We start from the raw sequence: 13,591 nt of genomic DNA on the forward strand, positions 1-13,591 counted from the left end.
ACCTCCCATTTGTTGTCCTGTGTTTTCCTCTTCAGTTGGACGTTCCAGTTGTCAGCATCCACCTCAGCACAGTGAGCTATCGTCATAGCAACAGGCCTGGAGAGATCTATGCCTGGAGGGCCATAGGTGACCTCTGGTCCTAACAGGATCTCAAAGCCTTCCTCTGTCTGGACACTGAAACATACACATTGGCATCTGTTAATCCTGAAAATATACTATTCAACTAAATGTAGCTACATACAGGTAGAATGTATTTGATAAAATGTGGTCAAACAGTTTGTAAATGCAACAATTCAAGGTACTACTAAATGGACAACCTATTACACTGAGCAAAAATATAAAACGCAACATGTAAAGTGTTGGTCCCATGTTTGTATTTCTCTCAAATTTTGTGCACAAATTTGTTTACATCCCTGTTAGTGAGCATTTCTCATTTGCCAAGATAATCCATCCACCTGACAGGTGTGGCATATCAAGAAGCTGATTAAACAGCATGATCATTACACAGTTGCACCTTGTACAGGGGACAATATAAGGCCACTCTAAAATGTGTAGTTTTGTCACACAACAATGCCACAGATGTCTCAAGGTTTGAAGGAGCGTGCAATTGGCATGCTGACTGCGGGAATGTCCACCAAGGCTGTTGTCAGATAATTTAATGTACATTTCTCTACCATAAGCAGCCTCCAACGTCATTTTAGAGAATTTGGCAGTACTTCCAACTGGACTCACAACCACATGTAACCACACCAGCCCAGGACCAGTTCTTCCATGGCCTGCATACTCACCAGACATGTCACCCATTGAACATGTTTGGGATGCTCTGGATCAACGTGTACGACAGTGTGTTCCAGTTCCTGCCAATATCCAGAAACTTCGCACACCCATTGAAGAGGAGTGGGACAACATTCCACAGGCCACAATCAACAGCCTGATCAACTCTTTGCGAAGGAGATGTCGCCCTGCATGTGGCAAATGGTGGTCACACAAGATACTGACTGGTTTTCTGATCCACGCCCCTACCTTTTTTAAATGTATCTATGACCAACATATGCATACCTTACTCCGTAAGATCTTTGAAATTGTTGCGTTTATATTTTAGTTCAGCGTACGTTACTACAAAGAACTGAATCCTAACTGTAAATAATGCCTTCGGAACGTATTCAGACCCCTTGACTTTTTCCACATTTTGTTACATTTTTAGAATAAGGCTGTAATGTATTAAAATAGTTTCCCCCCCCATCAATCTACACACAATACCCCATAATGACAAAGCAAAACACTTTTTTTAGACATATTTGCACATTTTTAAAACATAAAAACAGAAATCTCACATTTACATAAGTATTCAGACCCTTTACTCAGTACTTTGTTGAAGCACCTTTGGCAGCGATTACAGCCTTGAGTCTTCTTGGGTATGATGCTACAAGCTTGGCACACCTGTATTCGGGGAGTTTCTCCTATTCTTCTATGCAGATCGTCTCATGCTCTGTCAGGTTGGATGGGGAGCGTTGCTGCACAGTTATTTTCAGGTCTCTCCAGAGATGTTCGATCGGATTCAAGTCCGGGCTCTGGCTGGGCCACTCAAGGACATTCAGAGACTTGTCCCGAAGCCACTCCTGCTTTGTCTTGACTGTATGCTTAGGGTTGTTGTCCTCATCTTTGCCTCGATCCTGACTAGTCCCTGCCTCTGAAAAACATCCCCACAGCATGATGCTGCCACCACCATGCTTCACCGTAGGGATGGTGCCAGGTTTCCTCCAGACGTGCCGCTTGGAATTCAGACCAAAGAGTTCAATCTTGGTCTCGTCAGACCAGAGAATCTTGTTCCTCATGGTCTGAGAATCTTTAGGTGCCTTTTGGCAAACTCCAAGCAGGCTGTCATGTGCCTTTTACTGAGGAGTGGCTTCCGTCTGGCCGCTCTACCATAAAGGCCTGATTGGTGGAGTGCTGCAGAGATGGTTGTCCTTCTGGAAGGTTCTCCCATCACCACAGAGGAACTCTAGAGCTATCTCAGAGTGACCATCGGGTTCTTGGTCACCTCCCTTACCTAGGCCCTTCTTCCCCAATTGCTCAGTTTGGCCAGTTTGGAGGCCACAGTGTTCTTGGGGACTTTCAACGCTGCAGAATGTTTTTGGTACCATTCCTCAGATCTGTGCCTCGACACAAATCCTGTCTCTGAGCTCTACGGACAATTCCTTCCACCTCATAGCTTGGTTTTTGCTCTGACATGCACTGTCAACTGTGGGACCTTATATAGACAGGTGTGGGCCTTTCCAAATCATGTCCAATCAATTTAATTTACCACAGGTGGACTCCAATCAAGTTGTAGAAACATCAAGGATGATCAATGGAAACAGGATGCACCTGAGCTCAATTCCGTGTCTCATAGGGTCTGAGACACGGAATTGGGTCTGAAGGTCTGAATACTTATGTAAATACGGCATTTCTGTTTTTCAAAATTTCAAAACACCTGTTTTCACTTTGTTTTATTTTTTTATCAATTGTAGATTAAGGCAGTAACATAACAAAATGTGGAAATAGTCAAGGGGTCTGTATAATTTCCAAAGGCACTGTATTCCCTATATAAAAGAGGGACATACAGTATTTTAGATAATGTACTGTATGATAAAGGCTTGAGTGTGCAGCACTAATAGTCCTATAAAGGGATCCCGCCTTGACTTTGCATGTTCATCAGCCTCGTGCTTATCATATTGGAGTGATTATCTTTACTATCGATCATCTCGTGGTGGTGCTGCATGAAATTAAAGCAATTCATGAGGAAAAACTAATGAGGGTGGGGGACAGTCATGCAAATTCACAAACAGCAGACAGAAACCAAGAGCCACCTGCAGGTGTTTGATTCTTGGCATCCCTGCTAGATACCCAAAATGTAAAGTCAGAATACAATTTACCTTTAAATAGGATGGTGTGTTCATTAAACAATGTCTGACAATAAATAGCATGGGAATGTTTTGTTGCCAGGAGGGGTAGCCGGTGTGGCAGCGGGTGGTGGGTGGGCGGGCGGCAGAGGTTTAAAAAGGCCAAGTAAGATCAAGGCAGCGAAATGCCTTCGCAAAGCTCTCTAAGCTCATATCAGTCATCACAGACCAGAGATCTGAGATTTGTCTAGATTTCCTCCCCTAAATAAAAAGTGATTAAAGCTATATCCAGATCCTCGAGGGAGCAAGGTGGAAAGTTCACAGCATCAACATACACTGTGTTACTTTAAACAAATACCCTGAGGCATAAACAATGACGGAAATAACATTTTGGCAGATGACTTTGTGAACTATTTCAGTAGGATTGACACATACTGTAGTGTGGACTGCCAAACAATGGTTAGGATCGTTGATGGTTCACTTTTCACTGTCAATGTACAGTGAGTATATAAACATTAAGAACACCTGCTCCTTCCATGACATGGACTGACGTCATTTCCTGTCACAACTTGTGGACTTGTTTACATGCTGCTGTGCGTTTTGTTGCTCGCGTTACTTTGCTACCTGCCAACTTTATGGTTTTTACTTTTTAATTACCGTTTTATATTTCAATTTTTTCCCTAAACTTTTTCACCCCGGACGCTTTATCTGGACATGGTTCTACAGGACCTCCACCAGCCAAAGCTAAGTAGTAACATTAACATTATGCCTTCTAATTGCAGTCGCTGTACTCATAATGTACAGGACAACGATCGCCTTATGGTGAGGATAGCTGAGCTGCAAGCCCAGCTTCAGACGCAATCGTTAGGCAAGGGTAATTTAAGTGTAGGAAAGGATGAAATAGCGTCTGTGCCACAAATAAGTACAGTTAGTAGTATAAATCCCCTCACACAGTCCCGGTGTTGTGCCGAAAATCTCCCCCCTGCCAGAACCCCCCTTCTAATTTCCTTAATTTTGTGGCTAGAGGTAAATACTTTCTGTGGCACACATCAGAGTCAAATACTTTCTATATAACAAACTTCACATCAGGATAGGCAACCTACATTAATAATACATGTATGTGTGTTATATTAAACAGAGGAGGGAGCTTGTTGGCAAGCAATAAACATTTTTTTATTTTATTTAACTAGGCAAGTCAGTTAAGAACACACAATGATGGCCTAGGAACAGTGGGTTAACTGCCTTGTTCAGGGGCAGAACAACAGATTTTTACCTTGTCAGCTCGGTGATTCGATCAAGCAACCTTTCGGTTACTGGCCCAACGCTCTAACCACTAGGCTACCTGCCGCCCGAACAACCACAGAACAACTATAGCTGAACTTTTATCCTTACACTTCCAAAAATACTAGTCAAATAAGACATGGGAGAGATGACGAATTTTGGCAAAGAGATTTATTTATAAACTAAAACAAAATATGTATCGGATTTAAGTACGGGCGACATGGGATTTTCGGCACAACACCGGCAGCCGGACAATCTCATGGCTTCTGGAAGGAAATTCTGTAAGAATGCTCAACCGGTGTCGCTCATTCAGCCGACAGAATCTTTCAACCGGTTCTCCCCATTAAGCAACGAGTCGGAGTCAGAGGCCTAGCCTTCTCTGGTCTCTCCTCCACCCGTTACGGGGTCTGAGACGCCGAAGCGTCCCACCATTAGCTCTGACAAATTGAAAACCCGAGTCATTGGCGACACCATTACCTGCAGTATTAGACTTAAAAAGAATCATCCAGCGATTAAACAGGGCTACAGACGTTAAGGCTATTCTGAAGATGGTGCTGGCTAAGGCCAAAACTGGCGAGTGTAGAGCGTATAGGGATATTGTTATCCACTTCGGTACCAATGACGTTAGGATGAAACAATCAGAGGTCACCAAGCGCAACAGAGCCTCAGCGTGTAAATCAGCTAGAAAGATGTGTCAGCATCGAGTAATTGTCTCTGGCCCCCTTCCAGTTAGGGTAAGTGATGAGCTCTACAGCAGTCTCACAACTCAATCGCTGGTTAACTTCTTATGGCTGCAGGGGCAGTATTGAGTAGCTTGGATGAAAGGTGCCCAGAGTAAACGGCCTGCTCCTCAGTCATAGTTGCTAATATTTGCATATTGTTAGTAGTATTGGATAGAAAACACTCTGAAGTTTCTAAAACTGTTTGAATTATGTCTGTGAGTATAACAGAACTCATATGGCAGGCAAAAACCTGAGAAGTTCCACTTCCTGTTTGGATTTTTTCTGAGGGTGGTAGATTTGTAATCAAGCTCTCATTGAAATTACAGCGAGATATGGATGAGTTTTCAATTCCTACGGCTTCCACTAGATGTCAACAGTCAATATAACTTTGTCTGATGACTCTAATGTGAAGGGGGGCCGAAGGAGACAGGAATTAGTCACCACTGCCACGAGCTGACCATGCTTTGACCATGCTTTGATAGGCAGCTCCGTTCCATGGCTCAACTGAAGTCAATCTAATTCTCCGGTTGGAACGTTATTCAAGATGTATGTTAACAACATTCTAAAGATTGATTCAGTACATCGTTTGACATGTTTCTACTGACCTTTTATGGAACTTTTGGACATTTCGTCATGTTATAGTGGACGCGCTTTGTGACTTTGGAATTGTTTACCAAACGCGCTAACCAAAGTAGCTAATTGGACATAAATAACAGACATTATCGAACAAATAAAGCATTTATTGTGGACCTGGGATTCCTAGGACTGCATTCTGATGAAGTTCATCAAAGGTAAGGAAACATTTATCATGTATTTTCTGGTTTCTGTTGACTCCAAAATGTCGGCTAATTTTATTATATTTCTGAGCGCCGTCTCAGATTATTGCATGGGTTGCTTTTTCCGTAAAGTTTTTTTGAAATCTGACACAGCGGTTGCATTAAGGAGAGGTATATCTATAATTCCATGTGTATAACTTGCATTATCATCTACATTTATGATGAGTATTTCTGTTGAAACAATGTGGCTATGCAAAATCACTTGATGTTTTTGGAACTAGTGAATATAACGCGCCAATGTAAACTCAGATTTCTTTATATAAATATGAACTTTATCAAACAAAACATGCATGTATTGTGTAACATGAAGTCCTATGAGTGTCATCTGATGAAGATAATCAAAGGTTAGTGATAAATTTTATCTCTATTTCTGCTTTTTGTGACAGCTATATTTCGCTGGAAAAATGACTGTGCTTATTGTGGTTTGGTGGTGACCTAACATAATCGTTTGTAGTGCTTTCGCTGAAAAGCATATTTGAAATCGGACACTTTGGTGGGATTAACAACAAGATTACCTTTAAAATGATATAAGACACATGTATGTTTGAGGAATTTTAATTATGAGATTTCTGTTGTTTGAATTTGGCGCCCTGCACTTTCACTGGCTGTTGTCATATCGATCCCGGTAGCGGGATTGCAGCCATATGAAGTTAAACTGTTTTCTGCCCCCCCAAAAGATAGCATTTGTAGATAATTGGCCCTCTTTCTGGGACTCACCCAAAAACAGGACCAAGCCTGGCCTACTGAGGAGTGAATGACTCCATCCTAGCTGGAGGGGTGCTCTCATCTTATCTATGAACATAGACAGGGCTCAAACTCCTCTAGCTCCACAATGAGATAGGGTGCAGGCCAGGCAGCAGGCTGTTAGCCAGCCTGCCAGCTTAGTGGAGTCTGCCACTAGCACAGTCAGTGTAGTCAGCTCAGCTATCCCCCTCCCCGTGTCTGTGCCTCGATCTAGGTTGGGCAAAGCAAAACATGGAGGTGTTCGCCTTAGCAATCTCACTGGAATAAAGACCTCCTCCATTCCTGTCATTATTGAAAGAGATTGTGATATTTCACATCTCAAAATAGGGCTACTTAATGTTAGATCCTTCACTTCCAAGGCAGTTATAGTCAATGAACTAGTCACTGATCATAATCTTGACGTGATTGGCCAGACTGAAACATGGCTTAAGCCTGATGAATTTACTGTGTTAAATTAGGCCTCTCCTCTTGGTTACACTAGTGACCATGTCCCCACCACATCCCACAAAGCTGGAGGTGTTGCTAACATTTACGATACCAAATTTCAATTTACATAAAAAGAAAATGACTGTGTTTTCGTCTTTTGAGCTTCTAGTCAAGAAATCTATGCAGCCTACTCAATCCCTTTCTATAGCTACTGTGTACAGGCCTCCTGAGCCATATACAGCGTTCCTCACTGAGTTCCTTATCGGACCATGTAGTCATGGCAGATAATATTCAAATTCTTGGTGATTTTAATATTCACATGGAAAAGTCCACAGACCCACTCCAAAAGGCTTTCAGAGCTATCATCGACTCAGTGGGTTTTGTCCAACATGTCTCCGGACCTACTCACTGCCACAGTCATACTCTGGACCTAGTTTTGTACCGTGGAATAAATATTGTGGATCTTAATGTTTTTCCTCATAATCCTGGACTATCGGACCACCGTTTTATTACATTTGCAATCGCAACAAATAATCTGCTCAGTACCAACCAAGGATCATCAAAAGCCGTCCTATAAATTCTCGTACCACCCAAAGATTCCTAGATGCCCTTCCAGACTCCCTCCACCTACCAAAGGACGTCAGAGTACAACAAAGGGTTAACCACCTAACTGAGGAACTTAATTTAACCTTGCGTAATACCCTAGATACAGTCACACCCCTAAAAACCAAAAACATTTGTCGTAAGAAACTAGCTCCCTGGTATAAATAAATACCCGGAAATGGCGCTACACCAAACTGGAAGTCTTCCGATTAGCTTGGAAAGACGCCCTCACTGCTGCTCGATCATCCTATTTTTCCAATTTAATTGAGGAGAATAAGAACAATTCAACATTTTTTATACTGTCGCAAAGCTAACTAAAAAGCAGCATTCCCCAAGAGAGGATGGTTTTCACTTCAGCAGTGGTAAATTCATGAAATTCTTTGACGAAAAGATCATGATCATTAGAAAGCAAATTATGGACTCCTGTTTAAATCTGCATATTTCTCCAAAGCTCAGCTGTCCTGAGTCTGCACAACACTGCCAGGACCTAGGATCAAGGGAGACCCACACGTTTTTTAATACTATATCTCTTGACACATTTATGAAAATAGTTAAGGCCTCTAAACCTTCAAGCTGCATTCTGGACACTATTCCAACTAAACTACTGAAAGAGCTGCTTCCTGTGCTTGACCCTCCTATGTTGAACATAATAAACGACTCTCTATCCACCGGATGTGTACCAAACTCACTAAAAGTGGCAGTAATAAAGCCTCTCTTGAAAAAGCCAAACCTTGACCCAGGAAATATAAAAAACTATCGGCATATATCAAATTTCCCATTCCTCACAATTTTTTTTGAAAAAGCTGTTGCGCAGCAACTCACTGCCTTCCTGAAGATTCACAATGTATATGAAATGATTCAGTCTGGTTTTAGACCCCATCATAGCACTGAGACTGCACTCGTGAAGGTGGTAAATTACCTTTTAATGGCGTCAGACCAAGGCTCTGCATCTGTCCTCGTGTTCATAGACCTTAGTGCTGCTTTTGATACCATCGATCACCACATTCTTTTGGAGAGATTGGAAACCCAAATTGGTCTACATGGACAAGTTCTGGCCTGGTTTAGATCTTATCATTTTTAAAGATATCAGTTTGTCTCTGTGGATGGACTTGTCCTCTGACAAATCAACTGTAAATTTCGGTGTTCCTCAACCTTTTAGGACTTCTGTTGTTTTCACTATATATTTTACCTCTTGGTGATGTAATTTGGAAACATAATGTTAACATTCACTGCTATGCAGATGATACACAGCTGTACATTTTGATGAAACATGGTGAAGCCCCAAAATTGCCTTCCCTGGAAGCCTGTGTTTCAGACACAAGGAAGTGGATGGCGGCAAATGTTTTACTTTTAAACTCGGACAAAACTGAGATGCTAGTTCTATGTCCCAAGAAACAAAGAGATCTTCTGTTGGATCTGACAATTAATCTTGATGGTTGTACAGTCGTCTCAAATAAACTGTAAAGGACCTTGGCGTTACTCTGGACCCTGATCTCTCTTGTGACGAACATATCAAAACTGTTTCAAGGACAGCTTTTTTCCATCTACGTAACATTGTAAAATCAGAAATGTTCTGTGATGAAGAAAAATTAATCCATGCGTTTGTCACTTCTAGATTAGACTACTGCAATGCTGTACTTTCCGGCTACCCAGATAAAGCACTAAATAAACTTCAGTTAGTGCTAAACACGGCTGCTAGAATCTTGACTAGAACCAAAAAATGTGGTCATATTTCTCCAGTGCTAGCCTCTCTACACTTGCTTCCTGTTAAGGCTAGGACTGATTTCAAGGATTTACTGCTAACTTACAAAGTGTCTTGTGACCGGGCTTGCTCCTATCTATCTTTCTGATTTGGCCCTGCCATACATACCTACATGTACGCTACGGTTACAAAAGGCAGGCCTCCTTATTGTCCCTAGAATTTCTAAGCAAACAGCTGGAGGCAGGGGTTTCTCCTATAGAGCTCCATTTTTATGGATTAGTCTGCCTATCCATGTGAGAGACGCAGACTCGGTCTTGACCTTTAAGTCTTTATTGAAGACTCATCTCTTCAGTAGGTCCTATTATTGAGTGTAGTCTGGCCCAGGGGTGTGAAGGTGAACAGAAAGGCACTGGAGCGACGAACCACCCTTGCTGTCTCTGCCTGGCTGGTTCCCCTCTCTCCACGGGGATTCTCTGCCTCTAACCCTATTACGGGGGATGAGTCACTGGCTTACTGGTGCTCTTCCATGCTGTCGCTAGGAGGGGTGCGTCACTTGAGTGGGTTGAGTCTCTGACGTGCTCTTCCTGTCCGGGTTGGCGCCCCCCTCGGGTTCGTGCCGTGGGAGAGATCTTCGTGGGCTATACTCGGCCTTGTCTCAGGGTAGTAAGTTGGTGGTTGAAGATATCCCTCTAGTGTTGTGGGGGCTGTGCTTTGGCAAAATGGATGGTGTTATATCCTGCCTGGTTGGCCCTGTCTGGGGGTATAGTTGGACAGGGCCACAGTGTCTCCTGTCTCAGCCTCCAGGAATTATGCTGCAATAGTTGTGTCGGGTGGCTAGGGTGAGTCTGTTATCTCTGGAGTATTTCTCCTGTCTTATCCGGTGTCCTGTGTGAATTTACTTATGCTCCCTCTATCTCTATCTGTAAAATCTGAGCCCTAGGACCATGCCTCAGGACTACCTGGCCTGATGACTCCTTGCTGTCCCCAGTCCACCTGGTCATGCTGCTGTTTCAGTTTCAACTGTTCTGCCTACGGTTATGGAACCCTGACCTGTTCATCGGACGTGCTACCTTGTCCCGGACCTGCTGTTTTTGACTCTCTCTCTCTACCGTACCTGCTGCTCGGCTATGAAAAGCCAACTGACATTTACTCCTGAGGTGCTGACCTGTTGCACCCTCTACAACCACTGTGATTAATATTATTTGACCCTGCTGGTCATCTATGAATGTTTGAACATCTTGGCCATGTTCTGTTTTCTCCACCCGGCACAGCCAGAAGAGGATTGGCCACACCTCAGAGCCTGGTTCCTCTCTAGGTTTCCTCCTAGGTTTTGGCCTTTCTAGGGAGTTTTTCCTAGCCACCGTGCTTCTGCATCTGCATTGCTTGCTGTTTGGGGTTTTAGGCTGGGTTTCTGTATAGCACTTAACAAGTGACATCGGCTGATGTAAAAAGGGCTTTATAAATAAATTTGATTGATTGACCAGGGGAAAGCTATGATCCCTTATTGATGTCACTTATTAATTCCACTTCAATCAATGTAGATGAAGGGGAGGAGACAGGTTAAAAAATTATACTTAAGCCTGTAGACAACTGAGACATGGATTGTGTATGTGTGCCATTCAGAGGGTGAATGGGCAAGACAAAACATGTAAGTGCCTTTGAACGGGGTATGGTAGTAGGTACCAGGTGCACTGGTTTGTGTCAATAACTGCAACGCTGCTGGGTTTTTCCATGCCCAACAGTTTCCTGTGTATCGAGAATGGTCCATCACCCAAAGGACATCCAGCCAACTTGACACAACTGTGGGAAGCATTGGAGTCAACATAGGCCAGCATCCCTGTGGAACACATTTTCACCTTGTATAGTCCATGACCCAACGAATTGAGGCTGTTCTGAGGGCAAAAGAGGTGGGGGGGTGGTACTCAATGTTAGGAATGTGTTCTTAATGTTTGGTATTGTCACGTTCTGACCCTAGTTCCTTTTTTATGTCTTTATTTTAGTTGGTCAGGGCGTGAGTTGGGGTGGGTATTCTATGTTGTTTTTCTATGTTTTGTTCTGTTGTTATATTTCTATGTGTTTGGCCTAGTATGGTTCTCAATCAGAGGCATGTGTCAGTTGTTGTCTCTGATTGGGAGCCATATTTAGGTAGCCTGTTTTCTATTGTGTTTTGTGGGTGATTGTTTCCTGTTTCAGTGTTTGCACCATACGGGACTGTTTCGGTTGTTTGTTCGTGTTTTGTTATTTTTGTTCTGTGTTCATTTTGATTTATTAAAAATCTATTATGGACACTTAACACGCTGCATATTGGTCCGATCCTTCATACTCCTCAGACGAAGAGGACGAGAATCGTTACAGGTATACTGTGTATATTGTATCCCACTGTATAATGCAGACACCTCTTAGACTTTCCAAACATGTTCAATGAGTCAGGACTTCTATTGATAAAACATTATATTTTTCCATTTATAATATATGTATTTTACTGGCTCATGTTATAGAACAGCACAATATTCTGAATACCCTACTAGAGAATGCAGTAATAAACAGCAATAAAATATATGGTTGCATATTCTGTGCTTATGAATACAACCTCCACCTCACACAGTCATCCTGTACCTTTTTTATTCAGACGAGAGCTCACTGCTCACTCTCAATCACCAGCAGCCCTGCATAGATTGGAATGGGCCAGCGATATCTCTGATTATCCTTCAGCCAACAGCGACAAGCCTGATCACACATTCAACAGTAAGAGCAGCTACGCAAGGAGCAGATTACCTGGGTTTTAAGTAGCTGCCTACCACTTATGACTGAGAAGAGTCCAGCAGTAGCAGCACAAAAAAGCAGAAGTACCTATCTGCATTCCAAACTGCACCCTGTTCCCTATACAGTACACTATTTTGACCAGCTCTGGTCAAAAGTAGTGTACTATTTAGGGTGCTATTTGGGATGCATTCCTCTTTTTCAATTCCACTTGTCATCATCATGAAGGGTCCTGTACCTACGTATGGCTCGGCTGCCTCCCTGGCCCTAGATGAGGTCCATTATTCAAAGTGACTGATCACTCTCTCTTCAGGGACTGGGGAGCTGTGCAAAGTGGCATATTGGGCCACAACGCCACAGAGAGAGGAGAGGCTGCGCAGGGCTAAATAAATGCACACATTAACATGCTCCATTAGCTTCACCTTGATTTGCTTGTAGTCTCCCACCTGCCTGTCCAACTGGGATTTTGTCAATTTCTTAAGGTGACGCATATTCCTGGGCAGAGAACAGGGACATTCATCAGATTGGTACATAAAGGGGAATGCTGTACATGATAGACTACGAGATCTGATTTTTTATGATATTTTTTGTACATGCCTTTTAGTGGCATTAAAATTAATATGCTATGTTAAAACCATTACCAATGGCTCCAGCCAGAGACAGTCAGTGACATCCCACCTGCTGATCAAATGACCATATGACCCGAGGGGGCTTAGGAGAACAGCAGGACAGCCAGAATAAACAGGCAATCTGCATCCCAAATGGCACCCTATTCTCTATACTGTATAGTGTAACTATGGGCCCTGGTCAAAAGTAGTGCACTATAAAGGGAATAGGGTGTCATTTGGACAACAGACACAGTCTGTCCCTGTGGGGTGTTGTTGAGGCTGCCCAGAAGGTACAGTGGCAGGTCGGAGGAGTCATGTCATCCTCAAGGGGGAGAGATGCACTGCACAGCCCCAGCCATGACCGTACTCCCACACCAACTAGATGCACTGCACAGCCCCAGTCATGACCGTACTCCCACACCACCTAGATGCACTGCACAGCCCCAGTCATGACCGTACTCCCACACCACCTAGATGCACTGCACAGCCCCAGTCATGACCGTACTCCCACACCACCTAGATGCACTGTACAACCCCAGTCATGACCGTACTCCCACACCACCTAGATGCACTGCACAGCCCCAGTCATGACCGTACTCCCACACCACCTAGATGCACTGCACAGCCCCAGTCATGACCGTACTCCCACACCACCTAGATGCACTGTACAACCCCAGTCATGACCGTACTCCCACACCACCTAGATGCACTGCACAGCCCCAGTCATGACCGTACTCCCACACCACCTAGATGCACTGCACAGCCCCAGTCATGACCGTACTCCCACACCACAAGGGGAAAACACCTGTCATCCGGAACTTCAATAAAGAACATTTAGAATGTAGAACTTTAAATTCACTTCCCAAGTTGTTGTAGAAATGTGGGTGTATAAAACAGGTGGCTCTGGTTTTGAAATATAAACAGATCTGCAATAGACCAGACAACAACAGAAGAAATGTTTATATACTGCCTTTGCTTTTTACCACCATGAACTCAAATTCTATCTGTGGTGAGAAAGTTGGGCTGA

General features: G+C 43.4%; 1 protein-coding gene across 1 annotated transcript in view; it reads right to left on the minus strand.

The window, feature by feature from the left end:
• Positions 1 to 13,591, minus strand: part of LOC120063363 (netrin receptor UNC5D-like) — a 280,363-nt gene that overhangs the window by 14,578 nt on the left and 252,194 nt on the right. The window contains exon 12 of the mRNA XM_039013708.1: positions 3 to 174. Coding sequence (XP_038869636.1) covers positions 3 to 174 — 172 coding nt within the window. The remainder of the gene's footprint in view (positions 1 to 2; positions 175 to 13,591) is intronic.

The sequence above is a fragment of the Salvelinus namaycush genome, chromosome 18 (assembly GCF_016432855.1).
Source record: "Salvelinus namaycush isolate Seneca chromosome 18, SaNama_1.0, whole genome shotgun sequence".
NCBI classification, from domain to species: domain Eukaryota; kingdom Metazoa; phylum Chordata; class Actinopteri; order Salmoniformes; family Salmonidae; genus Salvelinus; species Salvelinus namaycush.